The 20083-nt window shown below is 37.2% G+C and overlaps 2 protein-coding genes across 5 annotated transcripts in view; one reads left to right on the plus strand and one right to left on the minus strand.

Annotated features, from left to right (window-relative positions):
* THOC1 (THO complex subunit 1) overlaps positions 1-6903 on the plus strand; it is a 41913-nt gene extending 35010 nt beyond the window's left edge. For all 3 annotated transcript variants that reach the window (XM_019930558.3, XM_073790571.1, XM_073790572.1), the window contains 9 exons: positions 583-649; positions 848-898; positions 989-1059; positions 1465-1560; positions 2302-2367; positions 3321-3404; positions 5058-5205; positions 5925-6000; positions 6505-6903. In XM_019930558.3, the coding sequence (XP_019786117.1) occupies positions 583-649; positions 848-898; positions 989-1059; positions 1465-1560; positions 2302-2367; positions 3321-3404; positions 5058-5205; positions 5925-6000; positions 6505-6800 (955 nt within the window). In that variant the 3' untranslated portion in view covers positions 6801-6903. The remainder of the gene's footprint in view (positions 1-582; positions 650-847; positions 899-988; positions 1060-1464; positions 1561-2301; positions 2368-3320; positions 3405-5057; positions 5206-5924; positions 6001-6504) is intronic.
* Positions 6904-8966: 2063 nt separating this feature from the next.
* The window catches only part of USP14 (ubiquitin specific peptidase 14), a 46643-nt gene continuing 35526 nt past the window's right edge, over positions 8967-20083 (minus strand). For both annotated transcript variants that reach the window (XM_004322016.4, XM_019930560.1), the window contains exons 11-16: positions 17831-17896; positions 17594-17686; positions 15834-15962; positions 11037-11097; positions 10561-10668; positions 8967-9892 (exon numbers count right to left, since the gene is read on the minus strand). In XM_004322016.4, the coding sequence (XP_004322064.1) occupies positions 9741-9892; positions 10561-10668; positions 11037-11097; positions 15834-15962; positions 17594-17686; positions 17831-17896 (609 nt within the window). In that variant the 3' untranslated portion in view covers positions 8967-9740. The remainder of the gene's footprint in view (positions 9893-10560; positions 10669-11036; positions 11098-15833; positions 15963-17593; positions 17687-17830; positions 17897-20083) is intronic.

Genomic DNA, 20083 nt, shown 5'->3' on the forward strand with positions numbered 1-20083 from the left:
AGCTTTCAGACTTGTAATTTTAAGATAACACATAGCAAACACTCAAAAATGCTATTTGTTATCCTTCTATCTGTTGTGGAGGTTTGGTATAGCATAGTAGAAATTGGAGGCAGACCTGGGTTTGAATGCACGCTTTATGGCTTGAGCCTCTGTAGTCTGTTTAATATATGCACATGTCCTTGTTTTGAGAATTAAATGAATAATGTGTGTAAATCCTGGCACATGGCAGTCTATCAGTATTCGTTGGATGGCTATAAACTATAGAGCACCTAGTACATAGTGAGAGCTGAATTGATGGCAGCTGTTAACAATTTGGGTCTGCCTTCAGCCTTCTCTAGAGTTTTGGGGGTTTTATTCATTGTATCTTGAATGCGTTTTAAAGGAACATAGTGTGACTTATTTGAATGTGCATCTTGGAGAGGAGTACGTTAACATTTTCTCTGAGGCTATTATCCCACATTGAACTTATTTTAGGAAACATTCATTGCTTTGTTCAGTGTTTCTTCAAGATGGTACATAAACCTTAAAATTGAATATACAATTCTTGTAACTCAAGCATGCTTTTATTGCTTTGTTTCCTAGTTCAAACTATGTTTTAACTGATGAGCAATCACTCTGGATTGAAGATACTACAAAATCAGTTTATCAAGTAAGTTCATCACGCAACAAACCCATGATTGAACAAAATGAAAATTTAGAATTTTCTTTGTTTCAGCCCCAAATAGGAAAATAAGGATAAAGTTAAGCTCAGGTACAAGACCACAAACACTTCTTGGTTCTCTGCCTACAAACCACTCCTATGATGCAGAAAGTTGTTGAAAGCTTAGTATATTCTTTCTAATCACAGCTACTATCTGAAAACCCCCCTGATGGAGAAAGATTTTCAAAGATGGTAGAGGTATGTGTTTTATATTTACATAGTCTTCTTAGCACCCAGTAGAGTTTCAAAGTCTTCATTATGGAAATGTAATTTCTTTGTTTTTCCCAGCATATATTAAACACTGAAGAAAACTGGAACTCATGGAAAAATGAAGGCTGCCCAAGTTTTGTGAAAGAAAGGTAAATATATACTCCTCTCAAGCAATATGAGAAAGGCTTTCAGAATACAGTTTGGTATGACTATTTTATATTATGTACAGATATGTGTAAATGTATTTCATATAAAAAATGTAAATTGTATTCCATAAAAATTACAACCATTTTGATATATTTCTATTTGACATTTTTATCTCAAATTTCTTGTCATTAACTTCTCAGAACAAACTGATCTGTTATTAATTATTGGGAAAAAAATGCTGTGTACCCACTCCTTGTAATTTGTCCCCTGGTGTGGCCTTTTTGTCTTCTCTCTGATGAATGTAATAATATGAAACTTTCATATGAAGCTTTTTTAGGAAGAAAACAGTAACTAAATTTTCTTTTACATTAAACATTTGAAATTCCAGTATGTTTTGTTCACCACAGAACATCAGATACCAAGCCGACAAGAGTAGTACGGAAGAGAACGGCTCCAGAGGACTTCCTAGGGAAAGGACCCAACAAAAAAATTCTGATGGGAAAGTAGGTTAACCTGTCTCATAGGTGGGATGTTATCATAGAGACTTTTATATTGTGAAAATATTACTGTAAGAACTCCCAAGGTTTTGTGTTTTTCCAGTTTTTTGTGTGTTTGGTATGTACACAGATGACTAAAGCAAACCACACCCTATCAATCTGTAGGGTCCATCATGGATTCATGCATTGAGACAAAACTTAGTTTTTTGTCTCCTGCTTCCAAAATCCATGGCTCTAGGTTCTGCCATTTTTTCCATGTCACAGACAATACAATTGCTGTTAGATTGATCCAGCTTATTTCTAGTTGTTGCATGGTACTATAATCCTTTCATTTCTTTTACCTTCTAGTTAACTATTCATCGCGTTATACTGCACTTGAATATTTTTAGAAAATAGTAGTGGTTATCATTATCATTAAAGGGAGCTCAGCTCAGCGCTCTGTTATGACCTAGATGGGTGGGATGGGGGGGATGGGAGGGAGAGCCAAGAGGGAGGGGATATAGGTATACATATACGATTCACTTCATTGTACAGCAGAAACTAACACAACATTGTAAGGCAATTTTACTCCAACAAAAAAAAAAGAGAAAAAATCATTAAATATATGCTTATATAGAAAATTTGCTAAATGATTAAAACTCATCACCACCCCAAAATCCACTATTTAAGTATTTTTATAGTTTTAAGGTAGAAGAGAATGGTGTCCATAGAAAAATGTATTTATCTTTGTGTCTGTCTGTTTTGCAGTGAGGAGTTAACAAGGCTTTGGAATCTCTGTCCTGATAATATGGAAGCCTGTAAATCAGAGACAAGGCAGGTTTAAAATGTTTCATATGAAGTATTGCTTTTCTCAAATGTTAAACTAGAGTAGAATTTTGTCAGCTATAAGCAGAACTCAAAAGAAATTTTAAAGTTTACTGTGGTTGACTTTGGCCCAGTAGAATATAGCTTTCCATAAAACACCTAGAAGTACTGATAAAATAATTATAGAAATCACAAAAAATAAAGATTTGCAAAAGAAGGGGGAAGTAAAAACCAAAGTAAGAACTAATGCTGCCGGTTGCTTCTAGCTGGGGAGCAGTGCAAGTGATTCCCACATTGGGGAACCAGAGAACTTGGGTTTTAACGGCCACAAAAGGACAGAAAGTAAAGCCTTAGGACTGTACAAATATGTAACTGAGTTTCCCCCAAGTAAAGCTGAGGCCCTCAGTGCACACTATCTGTAAAGAAAAGGACACGGCGGGAGGAGGAGGGACTTGCTCACTGGCACAGGAAGCAAGGAGCTCATCCATTTCTACCTGAGATGTGGAGGAAAAGGAAAAAGTATTCCCTGAGAAATTATAACCACAGGTCTGCTGTCATGCCGTCTTAGAGTTTATACTACCAGCAGTATAAAGGAACGACCCTTAAGCTAAGAGGGTGAACTAAAAAGTCCCAGGCTGACAGAAAGCTTGTGGTGGGGTAGGGCGGCCACACCTTCAACCTAAGCCACACAAGGATTCTACAGGTAAGTCTGAAGATAAACTCACCATCCAAACTTAAGAAAACAATCTACCATGACTAAGAATCAGCAGACAGAAGAAGCAACTAAAAGGAACATGATGGCACTCTCAAAAAGGACCAGGCAAATTAGAAAAAACAAGTACTTCTTGTAGCAATAAGAAAATATAGCCATTTTGTACAACACAAGGAATAGAACCAATATTCTGTAATAACTGTAAATAAGAACAGACATGATCCTCACTAGTTATTTTTTTAATGCCCAGGGAATATATGCCAACTTTGGAGGAATTCTTTGAAGAAGCCATTGAACAGGCAGACCCTGAAAATATGGTTGAAAATGAATTCAAGTAAGTAATGTTTCTCATGAACTAATTTCCCTAATATCTCTTAAGAACTGTATGTATACTAGAATGCTTATCAAGGCAGACAGTTGAGAGCATAGTACTTTTTCTTTCAGCTGCGTTTATGTGCCAGCTTCACATTACTGCACGTCTTGATTTCAGTGACCATTCCCATCGACTAACAAGCATGACTTAGAGTCACGCTTGTGTCAGAAAAGTAGAAAAATCCCCCTTGAGCCCACCTCTATCACCTCTTTTCTCTGTTCCCCTTCAAATCACAGTTTGTCCAACAGTGGTTGATAATTACTGCCTTCATTTCCTCAGCTCCTGTTCTCTGGGTCAGCCCATGCCTGTCTCCCCATCATTCCACTGAAATAGCTCTGATCATTTTTTGACCTCTCAGCAGCATTCTCCAGTTGATCTCTCCCTGCTTAGATAATGTTTTCTTCCCTTGACACCCATCTAACTGCACTCTCCTCCTGTTTTTCCCTTAGCCTCACTGTCTCAGTCTCCATTGCTGGCTCTCCATCTAACTCAAATTTTGTAGTAACTTCAGGAGTCAGTCTTAGCTGTATCTTCCAGGTGACACCACACAGCCCCGTGGTTTTAAATAGGCATTATGGCATCGTGATCCGAGGGCAAGGGCCCTCTCATCAGCCTGCCTAGGTCAGTCCTGGGACTCTACCACTTACTGGCTAGGCTTCTAAGGGCTAATTTAAACCCTTCTTTGCTTTGTTTCGTTATGTTAAACAGTAATAGTACCCATCTCACAGGGTTCTTCTGAGCATTAAATAAGATGGTTCACGTTGAACCACGCACTGCCTAGCGGTAGTTTTTCAGGTGCCAAGACTGTCTCAGAGGTAATGAGGCTCATTTATGAGCAGTGACTAATAAACTAGATTGCTACTCTAAGAACTTGTGGGGACTTCCAAGTCACTTACAAAAACTCTTAAGTGGAACAAATCTGTGCTCTGGATTCTCTGTAGCTTGCCTGTTTCCAAAACATTATCTTTAGAGTTTCTCACGTTTTTCTTACCTGTGTACCACCTATATTAAGGAACAGTTCGTGGATTCTGTTCTTGGTATCACTGCTTATGGTGTTGGCTACTGGATGTGTCCCTTTTAGTTTGGAGTAATTTTTATTCACTGAGGTTGATATTCAGCAAATTAAAGTTTAGATGTTATATAAATTTTTTAAAAAACAGATAAATTAACATGATGAAAACGGTTGGGTTTATAAAATATTCTGAAACTCACACCTGCAGATGGCATTGCCTGTTTGGATATCAAGTCTACTGAACATAGTGAACCTATGAGTATTTTTCTCTCTAAATGACCAGGGGGATGATCTGTCCTGCACACACAGCATCTAGCCAGTCCTGGACACATACTAATTGACTTAACTTAAAATGTATGTAAACTTTTTAAATTTAAAAACTGTTTGCTCTATATGAACCTGCCTCTTTGGACTCTGTTGGTTTCCATTTATAAGTGAACTGCTCACTGAGAGGTTCTTTAGGGCTGTGATCAGAATGAGAAGAACGGTGCCTTCAGCTACTGACCTGGGAGTATAGAATTTTGCCTGGTGAACTACACTAACTAGAAGGGAATATAGAAATAAAGAAGTATAAATTACAAGACTGATATCTCTTTTTATAGGGCTGTGAACAATTCTAATTATGGTTGGAGAGCCCTGAGACTGTTAGCACGGAGAAGCCCTCACTTCTTTCAGCCAACCAACCAGCAGTTTAAAAGTTTGCCAGAATATCTCGAAAACATGGTAATAAAGCTAGCCAAGGAATTACCAGTAAGTAACACATCAGTTTTTACATCCTTTAGTTCGCGTTACCTTCTTTTTTTAAACTGCTATTGCTGTTTGAGCTAAGAGCTGAATTTAGCCTTTATCATGTGGGGAAAAAAAAAAATCCATAAACCCCCTTGTTTAGAATGAGAAAAAAATGCATTTGAGTATACATTTATAGGAAGTACATAAATAGATAAAGTAACTTTATATAAAAATTAACTTATTATACTTTAACTTATTTTTTCTGTGTGCCAATGCATTATATTTTATCAAAGGTAGGGCCCATGGGGTAGTGTGGTAGGCAGCTTGGCCTATCTTTCTGCTCTTTTCCAATACAATATGGTAATAACTATACTGTATGCATAAATCTGAATAAAATTACTCAAAAAAAGTGTTAAGGACATGGCTGCTCCCCCAGTCTTCCCTAGACCATTGTTACCATATGCTGAGTACTTGCAAGTCATCTTACCATACTTCTTACTGGCTCCCTTCTTCCCAGGTTGGAATAAGAGTCTTTCCAACCTTCAGTCTTCCCCGCCCACCCCTCCTTCTCCAGGTTAACACTGTCCCACTGCGATCCTTACCTGACATTCACATTTAACACTCTCAAGGGTAAAGTTCTGGGCCCCGTAATTGGAATCTCGTACCTAAATAGAAAGTATGCCCAGTTATCTGATTTTAGAAGTTGGCATTCTTTTAAAACATTCTTTTACTCATTTTAGCCTCCTTCTGAAGAAATAAAAACAGGTGAGGATGAAGATGAGGAAGATAATGATGCTTTACTGAAGGAAAATGAAAGTAAGAATTGAATTTTCTTGGCTATTTTACAAAATTGGAAAAGATTGGGGTTCTTTGTTGAGAGGTACGTTATTTGATCTACTTCTCAACTTCTACCATCTTTCTCAGCTGTTTCTTATAGTGAGGAATCTAAAACATTGCTTGATAATAACTTTTAAAATAGTACCTTTTATACAGTAAAATTTGGAAGTGTTGGGAAGAAAAGTACTTACATTTGAAGGCAACTCATACCTCTGTTAATTCTTGGGGTTTAGATTGAGGGCCACTGGTTTCAGAAGCCTTCCTAATTATAATAGAGGCAACAGCTTTAGCTTTGATTGAGTCCCTAATGATCATAAGAATGGTAATTCAACCCGTGGAGAGTACAAAAAGGAACTGTTTTACTTTTAAAATAAAGCTTATTAAAGGTGACTAATATCTCAGTGGCCCCATATTCCGTTTTATATTTTGAATCGTACACATCCTCGTACTTTGTTCATAATTTATGTTTCCTGTGTTTTCTAGGTCCTGATGTTCGGCGAGACAAACCTGTAACAGGGGACCAAATAGAGGTATTTGCCAACAAACTGGGTGAACAATGGAAGATTCTGGCCCCCTACTTGGAAATGAAAGACTCAGAAATTAGACAGATTGAGTGTGACAGTGAAGACATGAAGATGAGAGCTAAGCAGCTGCTAGTCGCCTGGCAGGATCAGGAGGGAGTGCACGCGACACCTGAGAACCTGATCAATGCACTCAACAAGTCTGGGTTAAGTGACCTTGCAGAAAGTCTAACTAATGACAATGAGACAAACAGTTAGCTTTTTTTTTTATTATTAAAACTGTGATAAGCTTTTGTTACCAAGCAGCATTTGATAAGAGGTTCACTGGTTTTGGTAAACAATAAACATTTTTATAACAGTTGTACAGTTGGCTGGTGCTCCAAGAACAACAGAACGCATGGTGGCTCTTGATGACTGACCTCAGGGTCTGGGGGGACAAGGTGGTAGGTTGGGAAATGGCCAAAGTAAAGTGACCTCAAGGTCACATAATATTTTTGTTAATTAAACATTTATAAAGTCAGTAAGCAATATTTAGGGGCATGGTGTTTCCTAAGATACACTATGCCAAACTGGTTTCCTGCATTCCATTAGCAGTTACAGAATTTAACTTGCTATCCTGAACATCCCACAGTAATACTTTCTGAAACTATATGACTGCTCTAGTCTCATCTATGCTTTAAAGCAGAGGATCAGCAAACAATGGTCTGTTTGTCACCTCTTTTTATAAGTAAAATTTTAATGGTACACAGCCATGCTGATTCTTTTAAGTACTATCTATGGCTCCTTTCATGCTACAACAGCAAAGTTACATAGTTGCAACAAAGACTTATGGTCTGCAAAGCTTAAAACATTTTTAAAATACCTGGCCCATGGCAGAAAATATTCTCCAACCCCCAACTTTAAAAGAAATGGGGTGAAGTCTAAAACGTAGTTCATTTAGCCTTAGAGAACTTATTTTAAGCTCTCAAGTCATTAAAATAGGGGTACATACCTCAGGGATTGTTGTGAAGTTCAAATGAGATGTATGTGAAAGCATCCTACAAACAGCAAAGCACTATGTAGTCATCATGGCTGGAGACAGTTTCCATTCCCACGTAAGTTACCCTTTAGGGCGCTACGGTCATTGTTTTGAATCTGGAAGGAGGGCTAAGTGCCTGTCACTAAAAATATTCTTGCTGGGGCTTCACCTCACTAGTCCAACAGTGATCCAGCACAGCTCTAATATCAAAAGGGCCTCAGTGCGAGGGGCACAGCACATAAGGCACGCTCAGGAATCAATCAAGACATTTTCTTGCTTATTCTCTCTTTTCAAAGATCTTATATGAAAGGCTGAATTCTAAAATAGCCTAAATAGTTTAAAACAACACTAGTATAAGTCCGATTTCTTATACTTCATAATGCTTTTCTGGATCAAATAAATTGAAGTGTTTTGTAATGACAGTTAAGGAATTATAATTTAAAATGCTAATTCCATACAAGGCTTATATACTTTGTTCTAACCCTACCTGATCTAGTAGCTACAGCATCCTCCAAATCATAAAATCTGAATTCTAATTCCTAAATTGTTGTCCTCAAAATTGTTCAGAACAAAATTAGTGAATAAAAAAACTTCACAAATTTACAAGCATCACACCAATATATAAAAGAATCATTACAATTCTTACGGTCTCATCCTCCCTATTCTATTCTATACCACCTCCAAGGCAAAAGGAGTACTGATTGCCAATTATTAAAGCTTAGCTGAAGAAGCTATTTACAAATAAATTTTCCTGAAATGCTTATTTTATCCCCTAGTGTTCTTAGATTATATTACATTGTTCAAACTTGAGAGGAAATGGCCATTATTCTCTAAGAATCTTATAGTTATCACTACTATGCTCTGCAGAGCATTAAAACAGCATAAGCAAAGATGAGATTTCACGATAATCCCCAAAACTTTATTATAAATATCTAACTCAGAGGAAATCAGACAAGTCAGCTGATATTCTATCCTTTTGCAACCAAGCAAGGCTCCTAAAACAAAAATGAATTGACTAGAGTATTAAAATGGAAGAAACATACCATATATTGAGATATCTCATACTCTGGTATTTCTACCATCACTTTAAAAATCATTGGTACTAAATTTTGATAGACATTAAGAATTTGGGAGTTGACAGGGGAGTAGAAATAAACACCCAACTGAGCCAAGGAACAGATCTGATAACATGGTTGCATTCAGCATCCAAAGAACTCCATTACTTTTACAACTCTATTCCTTTTTAAACAGAATATTATGCTAGCAGGCAAAGACTATTTTTAAATGGATGCTTAAGAGCATAGTTAAACTAACCATCTGCAGAAACTAATAGTAGTAAACATATCTGAACTTCAGCCAAGCTCCAACACTCAACAGACAAAAGACTTGAGGTCAAACGCTGTTAGTCCCTCTTTGTTTTGTTTTTTTATTAAATATCCTAATTTTCTAAAAATAAGCAACCGGAGCTTGTCAACATTATTTTTAAGGTTGATTACTACAAAACCATTGCAAAGTTAAATGTACAAACCTAGTACATCAGAGACACAGTAATAAATGTATAATCAAATGTACTATTATTGATCACAATTTATTTTAAAGTCATGAGAAGCCAGCAACAGTCAGGCTGGACAAATACTTGATTGTACCCATGTTTCCATGGGATGGGGACAGCAGCACTGAGTTACACAATGAGATCAACACTTAACTTCCTTTCCACCGTCCTGGCAAAATTTTTGTTAGATAATGCAAAGGATGGGCAGCTACTGAATCACTGGTGGTTTGAACCATGCAAAAACAACAAATAATAGAGTAATAGGTGTGCAATAAACATCTGATTGCTGAATCTTGGGCTGAAAAAGACAGGAAGAAAAATTATCACAGAAGGTAATGGTTGAAAGGCATTTCAACTCATAATTTTTAAAAATTAATCCAAGAAATAAGCTTTTTAAAAACGTCTTCCTGTCACTTTTATATAGGGCAGCACAGTCCAAAGGCAATTTTCTCTTTTCTGTTATTTTTTAGGTCGATAACACAGAGTGGTCTGCTTCTGCCCTCTTTTGTTCCACATGAGGGGAAACATGTAAAACCACCTAAAAATCTTCCTTTAAAGCTCTGGGTTATAGAAATGATCAACAAACAACATTTATTTCACACCTAAGCATAAATAGCTAAAATGAAGATTACTGTTCACTTTCCTCTTCCATTATTTCAATTCTGCGAGGCCCATAGAGTAGAACATAAGCTATATGCCAGTCTCCACCACCAGAAAGCCTCAAGATATCCTCTGGTGTCACGATGCTGACCTTATCATCATCAAACTTAATCCATTCATCTAAAGTGCAAAAGAGAAGAATGAAATTAATCTCATATATGATTTTTTCAGAGTTCCATTGCAAAAGAGGTACTGAGTAATTTTATGTACAGTAGTATTCCATCTGCCATACCAACAGTTCTCAAAGAGTGGTCCAGGGACTACTCAGGTTCAAGATCTTTTCAGGGGTTCCATGAAGGTTACAACCATTTTTATAACACTCCTAAAGCATTATTTCCCTTTTCCCCCTCATTCTGTGAAGTGTGCTTTGGAATTCTCCAGAGGTTACACAATGTGTGATAAAGCAGCAGACTGAAGGCAAAAACAGGAGAATCCAGCTGTCTCCTATTAAGCCTAACAAAACAGACTTAGAAAAATGTAAATCAATATCATTTTTTGCCTTTTTTTGTTCTGGTAAAGATTGTAATTTTTATTTTGAAAATGTTATTTATGTTAATATGTAATGACTTCATTACTGTCAGTTTTAAAAGAATTAACTTTTCAGTTTTAATTTCTATTATAGTAAATATTAAGAGATAATCCTCATAAACAGAAGCTCTCTGGGATCCTCAATAATTTAAGAATGCAAAAGGAGTTCTGAGATCAAAAAGTTTGAGAACAAATGTGCTAAAAATCTAAACAACTTATCAAAATAGTATGGAACAATTAAAAAAAAACAGAATCTTTACCTTGTTTCCTTTTCACCCATGATACATAATGACCTGAAGAGCTAGATCTTCCCTGATGTGTTAGCACTGCTTGTAAGTCATAGTATCCACAATTATTGGAGCCAATGTCTAAAGAAAGATGTAAACCCAATAATATTAGAAATGAACAGATATGTGCTTTCTCAAGCTAAGTAACAAGCAAGAACAACTCAAGTTTAGCCTAGAGAAGTACTACTTTATTGTTAAAATCCAATAAGATACTACTGTCCAATTAAAGGTTCATGAAAGATGTTTTAAGCAGTATGCTACCATTCATAGAACATATATTCACTAAAAAGTGATTTTTTTACTATCTCATACTAGAGTAAATTATAAGAAACAACTTTTTTTTAAAGCACAGTACCTGAAAAAAACAGATATGTGGAAAGACAGTAATTTTACCTTAAAAAAAAACACTACACACAGTAAAAGTCAACTGAAATGAAGATTTCACTTACCATCAGCAAAAGAAAAGGGTTCATACTTAACTTCTTTTGGGGGACTACTCTTTTTGTCACTCTGAGGGAAAAAAATTTTAATTTTAAGTTTTCATGATATTGGATATAAAATTTATATTCTCAATGAGTATCCATCTCCACAAATATTTACTGTCTATAATGCAAATCACCAAGGCAAGACAAAGAAAAAATATGATCTGCCTTACAAATTGCTCAAATGATACAGTTACAGTTAACATAAAGCTGTAAACCCAAAAGTCCTACTCTTTAACAACATACAGTCTCATATGTATAGTAGGAGATCCTGATTACAGAACCAACTTCAAACCACTAAACCTAGAGCACACCAGTGAATACAGAGTACAAGTAAACACTGCTCTAGGGTAAAAAAAGAAAACCCAATTCTGCAACTTTTCCAGAATACTATCAAACCATATAGGTGAAGATAAAAGAAAACCTGCCTCAAAAAAACAAGTCGAATTACTGCAATTAATATTATATCTACTAAGCCACGGCCACCTGCCACTTCAGCTCAAATGAACTAAAATATTTAATTCAGCAAATATTTACCTAAATTAAGAGGCATGATTTACAACTTTAAACAAGGGTACTTCAGTGGGAACTCTCTTGCCTCAACCCATTTCAGTGTGTAATATAAAAACAACTAAGCAGGGGCTTCCCTGGTCACGCAGTGGTTAACAATCTGCCTGCCAATGCAGGGGACACAGGTTCGAGCCCTGGCCCAGGAAGATCCCACATGCCGTGGAGCAACTAAGCCCGTGAGCCACAACTACTGAGCCTTCACTCTAGGGTCTGCGATCCACAACTACTGAAGCCCACGTGCCTAGAGCCCGTGCTCCACAGCAAGAGAAGCCACCACAATGAGAAGCCCGCGCGCCACAGAGAAGAGTAGCCCCTGCTCGCCACAACTAGAGAAAGCCCGCGTGCAGCAACAAAGACCCCAACACAGCCAAAAATAAATAAAATTAAAAAAAAAAAAACTTACTTAGGCATATGGACACAAAGTTCTTGAAGACTATAATGATAATGAAGACAATGCAAGCAGTTTAAAAGATAGCTAAAGTAACAAGAAGCCAAAGGATCTTACAACAAAGAAAGGCAATTAGGTCAACCATTCCTTTATATATTTTTAACACCTAGAGCAACCCAAAAAAGGCTATACAAAGAAACACATTAAAAAACATTACACATGAGTTTCCCTGGTGGTGCAGTGGTTGGGAATCCGCCTGCCAATGCAGGGGACATGGTTTTGAGCCCTGGTCCGTGAGGATCCCACATGATGTGGAGCAACTAAGCCCATGTGCCACAACTACTGAGCCTACGCTCTAGAGCCCGCAAGCCACAACTGCTGAGCCCGTGCACCACAACTACTGAAGCGCGAAAGCCGTAGAGCCCACGCTCCACGACGAGAGGCCACTGCAGTGAGAAGCCCGCGCACCATAGCAAGGAGTGGCCCCTGCTTGCCGCAACTAGGGGGAGCCTGTGTGCAGCAACAAAGACCCAATGCAGCCAAAAATAAAATAAATTTTTTAAAAACCAAATTTTTCAAAAAAAATTATACATAAACTAGAATTCTAAAAAATGTTCATGTAACCTACAAGAAGGGAAAACAGAAACAAAAATCAGAACAAACAGCAAAATATAAAATAGATTCAAACACTAACATATTAAGAATTACATGAAATATAAATGGTCTAAATGTACCAATAAAAAGACAGAGGTTAACACAGGATTAAAAAACATGACCCAACTATATGCTGTCTATAAAAAACTACCTTCAAATATAGCATGGGCAAATTTAAAGTAAAAGAATGGAAAAAGGTGTATCATGCAAACATTAACAAAAAGAAAGCAGCAGAGGCAATATTAATATCAGATAAAGTAGACTACAGAACAAAGAAAATGACCACAAACTGAGATGGACACTGCATAATAATCAAAGAATCACTCCACCAAGAAGACAGAGCAATCCTAAATGTGTATGCACCAAATAACAGTTACAAAACATGAAAAGCAAAAAGCTAACAGAACTGAATTAATGGAGAAACATACAAATCCACAATTTTAGTTGAAGATTTCACTACTCCTCTTTCAACAGCTGACAGAAAAACAGGAAGGTTACAGGAAAAAGCAACAACACCATCAACCAACTGGATCTAATCAACATCACATAATACTCCACTCAACAACCGTAAAATACACATTCTTTTCAAGTGCCCATGGAACATTTACCAAGATAGATCACATCCTGAGCCATAAAGCAAACCTCAACAAATTTAAAGGAATTTAAATCACATGAGGGTGTTTTCTCACCACAATCGACTCAAACTAGAATCAGTAACAAAAAGATAACAGGAAATTTTCCAAACACTTGTATATTAAACAAGACATTTCTAAATGATCCAAGGTCAAAGAGAAGTCTCAAATTTTTTAAAAATACAAGAAACATAATGAAAATGGAAATGCAATACAACAATTTGTAGGACACAATCTGAAAGCACTGCTAAGAGGAAATTTACAACACTAAATGCACACATCAGAAAACAGGAAGTCTGAAATAAAAGATCTAAGTTCCCACACCATAAGGACCTAGAAAAAGAGGAGGAAAATAAACCCAAAGCAAGCAGAAAACAAGAAATAATAAGAGTAAAAATCAATAAAACGAGATGCAGAAAAATAGAGAAAAATCAATGAAACGAAATGCTAGTTCTCTGAAAAGAGCAATAAAATTGACAATCCTCTAGCAAGACTGACAAAGAGAAAAAAAATAGACACAAATTTACAATATCAGGAATGAAACAGGGGACAGATATCGCTACACACCGTGCTAACATCAGAATAATCATCATCCTAGGAACAACTCTGCACACATAAAATTGACAAGCTAGATGAAATGGATCAATTCCACGAAACGGCAAACTACCAAAACATACCCAATATGAAATAAATTTGAATAGCCCATAACTATAAAGTTGAATTTTTAATTTAAAGACTCCTGAAAAAGGGCTTCCCTTGGTGGCGCAGTGGTTGAGAGTCCGCCTGCCAATGCAGGGGACACGGGTTCGTGCCCCAGCCTGGGAAGATCCCACATGCCACGGAGCAGCTAGGCCCATGAGCCATGGCCGCTGAGCCTGCGCATCCGGAGCCTGTGCTCTGCAATGGGAGAGACCACAACAGTGAGAGACGCGCGTACCACAAAAAAAAAAAAAAAAAACTCCTGAAAAAGAACTCTGCAGGCCAAGACTGTCTGACCAAGACAATCCTACCAAACGTTTAAAAGAGAACTAACACCAATTCTACACAATCTCTTTCAAAAAAAATAAGAGAAAAAAACAGCTAATAAACCAATTCAGGAGAGTAGAGGATGTAAGATCAATATACAAAGATCAACTGCAATGTATGCAAAAATGAAATTTTTAAAAACTCTGCCATTTACAAAAACATCAAAAAGAATAAAATAGTCACAAATAAATTTAACCAAAGTACAAGAAGTGGACTTTCCTGGTGGCTCAGTGGTTAACAATCTGCCTGCCAATGCAGGGGACACGGATTCGAGCCCTAGTGTGGGAGGATCTCACATGCCGTGGAGCAACTAGGCCCGTGCGCCACAACTACTGAGCCTGCACTCCGGAGCCCGCGAGCCACAACTACTGAAGCCCGCACGCCGCAACTACTGAGCCTGTGAGCCACAACTGCTGAAGCCTGCACGCCTAGAGCCCATGCTCCGCAACAAGAAAAGTCACCACAACGAGAAGCCCGCACGCACACCACAAAAAGAAGAGCCCCCAGTCACCGCGCGCGACCAGAGAAAGCCTGCACCAGCAACAAAGACCCAACACAGCCAAAAATTAATTAATTAATTTTTTTTAAAAAAAGAACGGGGTAGGGGGAAAGGAGAGTGGATTTGGCTACAAAGGGACAGCATGAGGGATCGTTGTGGTAGAGGAAATGTACTGCATCTAGACTACATCAAAGTCAGTATCCTGGTTGTGATATTGTATTACAGCTTTGCAAGATGTTACCACTAGGAGAAACTGGGTAAAAGGTACTCTATTATTTCTTATAACTTCATGTGATTCTACAATTATCTCAAAATAAAGTTTAATTTTTTTAAAATTGCTTTTAACACACACACACAGTAACCTGCAGAAGAATTTAATTTTAAAATTTGCTATATAATATCACACTGGAAATATTCCTATTTACCAGGAAATATCTTTTTCCTTTTGAAGAAAATCCAACATATAATTCAGCTGTCCCTTCTCTGAATTTAAAATATACAATTTATTAAATATATAAAGTTGCTAAGGTTATAATTTTAACAGTTATAGGTGCTTGTTAAAAGATATGACTTAAGTTGTCACAGTGGGCATAATGAAGCAATATTCGATAACACTAACTCCATTTTAAAAAATGGAGATGCCTTACAAGGAAAATAATAAAATACTCTGAATTTTACAAGGCAAGATTTTACGTGAAGTGCTTTGAGGAAATAAATATTGATATAAAAGGAATATAAGCTGAAGATTTTTATGGGAAAAGAAAATATTAAGTTTATTCTACCATGAAGGACCCATTTAGCATAGCTAGAGTTCTTTTTCTTATGCTAAAACACACCTAAAACTTTAAGGGCTTGCACCAATATCTGCAAGATTTGTATATATGCTAAACACAGGTTCATCCATTTTTACTAACAGGTTAACAATATAAAATGAATACTGGACACGGATTAAAGATAAACATATTAAGATTAGAAAATGACCAATAAGAACCTACTGTCTTTGGCTGATGATTTACTTTTTTATCTTCCAGATCCTTGAATTTTGATCGAAAAGAAATCATTTTCTCTTGAAGTTCTGGTGTACACAGTTCGTACACATCCAACATAAGAGGAAATTTAACATCCTATATACAAACCAAAAGAAAAAGGGTAAACAGACTTATAAAGGTAGTTATTTAAAATATTTATCACACTTTTTTAAGTACTGCTTTCATATTCAAATAAAGTTGAAAATAAGAACTGTAAAAATCACGTGGAAATCTAAGCATTTGAAAATATGTTTATTTTCAATCTTGTCCTAACTTTTTTTTTTTTTTTTTTGCGGTACGCAGGCCTCTCACTGTTGTGGCCTCTCCCGTTGCGGAGCACAGGCTCCGGACGCGCAGGCTCAGCAGCCATGGCTCACGGGCCTAGCCGCTCTGTGGTATGCGGGATCCTCCCGGACCAGGGCACGAACCCGTGTCCCCTGCACCAGCAGGCGGACTCTCAACCAGTGCGCTACCAGGGAAGCCCGTGGTCCTAACTTTAAGATAAAAAATTTTTTAACTTTTCCATTAAACATTTTAACCCATGAAACTGGCCGCAGAGGAGTTACCAAAAATTTAAACAACAGGGACTTCCCTGGTGGCCCAGTGGTTAAGAATCCACCTCCCAATACAGGGGACACGGGTTCAATCCCTGGTCAGGGAACTAAGATCCCATATACCAAGGAGCAACTAAGCCTGCGTGCTCTAGAGCCCACGCACAACTAGATAGCCCATGTGCCGCAACTACTGAGCCCGTGTGCTCTGGAGCCCCACACACCACAACTAGAGAGCCCACATGCTGCAATTACTGAGTCTGTGCACTCTGCAGCCCGTGCGCCACAACTAGAGAGCCCGAGTGCTGCAACTACTGAGCCCACATGCTCTAGGGCCCATGTGCCACTAGAGAGAAGCCCGCATGCTGCAAAGAGCCCATGCGCCACAACAAAAGATCCCGCATGCTGCAATGAAGATCCCGTGTGCTGCAACTAAGACCCAATGCAGCCAAATAAGTTTTTTTTTTAATTTAAACAATTAAAGAAGCATTTCAGAAATACTAGACTAGCAGATATTTCAACTACATTTAACCTGTTCCTATGACCCTAAGTATATCTGAAAATGTATTATAAATTTCAGCTCAAGAGGCTAAAATTACATATACCTCTCCCAAGGATCAGACGCTATGGATGCACAGCAGAGCTACAGTTCAACAAAACAGATAAATCATAAGGTTAGCTCTGACGTCAAACGATTACAATTTAAGTATTCCTTGGGCACCAGTAATTTAACACTCTCCTTTCACCTGGAAGAAAGGAACCGCCTAGAATAGAGTGTGTTATATTGCCCCTTACCCCACTCCCGTCCCCAAACCTACTGGACCAGTATCTCTGGAACTGAGGATCTGGTCTAGGGCAATATTTCTGGGGAATGGATGGCATCCATCAGAATTACCTGGGAATCTTTTGAAAAATGTAAGACCTACTAAGGCCCCACTTAATCAGATGCTTGGTGGCAGTTGAGGGGCAGGCGTGTGTATGATTTAAAATAAAAAGGACAATAGATAATTCCAATATATATTCTTGATTAAGAACCACTTGTCTAATGTTAATAACTTCCCTACTTATAGTATTTTAAAGTGAGTTTACCCCTAAAAGAATAAAAAAACCTATTGTAAGTTATGAATTACCTTCAAAGAATTACAATAATTCATTATAGTAAAGTTCATTACTAACCTTAAGAACTTTGGCATTCACAGATTCCTTCTCTTTATAAAAAAATCGAACCATCTGAATAGTCAAGTAAGCAGGCAACCGGCTGATCTTGGACTGAGGAGAAAAAGTGGAAAGAAATTCTGTAACATACAAATACCACGCAAATTTTTAATTCCTCAGTTTGGTAAGAACAAAGACTGGGTAACATTAATTAGCTGGAAACCCTTCTAGTAAATGGAACTGGATTCCAAAACTTACAGATTTGATGTACAAAGCATTTCTTTGCAATGTTGGAGACTGTTTGGTGATTTCTTCCTGAAGTCGCTAAAAAAGAACATAACAGAAGTCCAAACATTAAAGAATTTTCTTCTGCAATACAGTTATATCTTTAATTCTTTTAAAAATTATCAGCACTACTAATGAATAGACAACACACAGGACGTCAACGGATTTATACCCCTGAGAAATAATTTGAATGAAGACAATGTGGGAAGGCTTTTAGATATGGTTCAGTTCTTAAAAGGCATCAATTTTTACTGGCATGAACTCCTCAGAATGTAAATAATATTTGAAGTCTTTTAATTATGACCCAAATGCTCAGATTCTGAGAGTTTATACTGTATTTTATACAACCTAAGGAAGCCTTTCATGGTATTCCTCTACTTATGGATCAACAGAATATTCATATTAGAAGAAAATTAAGAGAATGCAGATAACCCTGTTCTTTACGCTTTATTTAGCAAAGCCTTCCAGAACAAATCAGTTATTGCTAAATCTGAGAAAAGTCGTAACACAGAAAACCTCTGTTAATCTAATAAATGTGGGAAAGCCTTTAGCCATTATATCTTATAACCATCATGTCTGCCATTCCACTCCTTACAGCCTGTGTGACACTGAGCAAGACAGTTAACCCTCTGGACATCATCTGTAAATGGTGCATGGTCTGTAAATGGTGCTAACAGCATTTAACGTGACAGTGCTATTGTTAGAATTACATGAGTTTGTACATGGAGAAAACTTGGAGATCTATTTGGTATATATTCTATGTTCAACAAGCATGTTATACTTGTATAAAAATTGTTTCAGGTTTGATATTTTTAAATTACTAATTACAAAAGAAAGCACCATGGAGTAGCTTTTTAACATTTAACCAAGTTTATCTGACAACAAAGAGGTAAAGAAATGTGGAGCAAAATTACTCAAAAATAAAACGAATGATGATAAGAAATCTAAAAAATTACCAAGACAACAAATACAACATCGCATTAATACATGTTGTTAAAGAAAGAATACATGGTACAATGTTACTCATCAGGTAAGCTACATATCATTATCATCAATTCATGATCATCTAGAAGTTCCAGGTATACTTAGTTTTCCTGGAATTTTATAAAATTACGAAGAATACACCCTGGAGAGTCCCTGCCAAAACATTCTATACCACACTCTCCAATTAACATTTACAGCACGTTTTGATGCCCCAAAACTTGCATCATAATTTTTTATAGGACTTAGGGCGGTAAGCTAGTATCTGTATGCTTTTATTTTTACTTTTTTTTTAACATCTTTATTGCAGTATACAATGGTGTGTTAGTTTCTGCTTATAATAAAGTGAATCAGCTATACATACACATATATCTCCATATCTCCTCCCTCTTGCATCTCCCTCCCATCCTCCCTATGCCACCCCTCTAGGTGGTCACAAAGCACCGAGCTTAACTCCCTGTGCCGTGTGACTGCTTCCCACTAGCTATATATTTTACATTTGGTAGTGTATATGTCCATGCCACTCTCTCACTTCTTCCCAGCTTACCCTTCCCCTTCACCTTTTCCTCAAGTCCATTCTCTACGTCTGCATCTTCATTCCTGTCCTGCCCCTAGGTTCTTCAGAACCATTTTTTTTTCCCTTAGATTCCATATATATGTGTTAGCATATGGTATTTGTTTTTCTCTTTCTGACTCACTTCACTCTGTATGACAGATTCTAGGTCCATCCACCTCACTACAAATAACTCAATTTCGTTTCTTTTTATGGCTGAGTAATATTCCATTGTATATATGTGCCACATCTTCTTTATCCAGTCATCTGTCGATGGACACTTAGGTTGCTTCCATGTCCTGGCTATTGTAAATAGAGCTGCAATGAACATTGTGGTACATGACCCTTTTTGAATTATGGTTTTCTCAGGGTATATGCCCAGTAGTGAGACTGCTGGGTGGTATGGTAACTCTGTTTTTAGTTTTTTAAGGAACCTCCATATGGTTCTCCATAGTGGCTGTATCAATTTACATTCCCACCAACAGTGCAAGAGGGCTCCCTTTTCTCCACACCCTCTCCAGCATTTATTGTTTGTACGTTTTTTGATGATGGGCATTCTGACTTATAATGAGGTGATACCTCATTGTAGTTGTGATTTACATTTCTCTAATGATTAGTGATGTTGAGCATCCTTTCATGTGTTTGTTGGCAGTCTGTATATCTTCTTTGGAGAAATGTTTATTTAGGTCTTC

Source organism: Tursiops truncatus, chromosome 13 (genome assembly GCF_011762595.2).
Source record: "Tursiops truncatus isolate mTurTru1 chromosome 13, mTurTru1.mat.Y, whole genome shotgun sequence".
In the NCBI taxonomy this organism is placed as follows: domain Eukaryota; kingdom Metazoa; phylum Chordata; class Mammalia; order Artiodactyla; family Delphinidae; genus Tursiops; species Tursiops truncatus.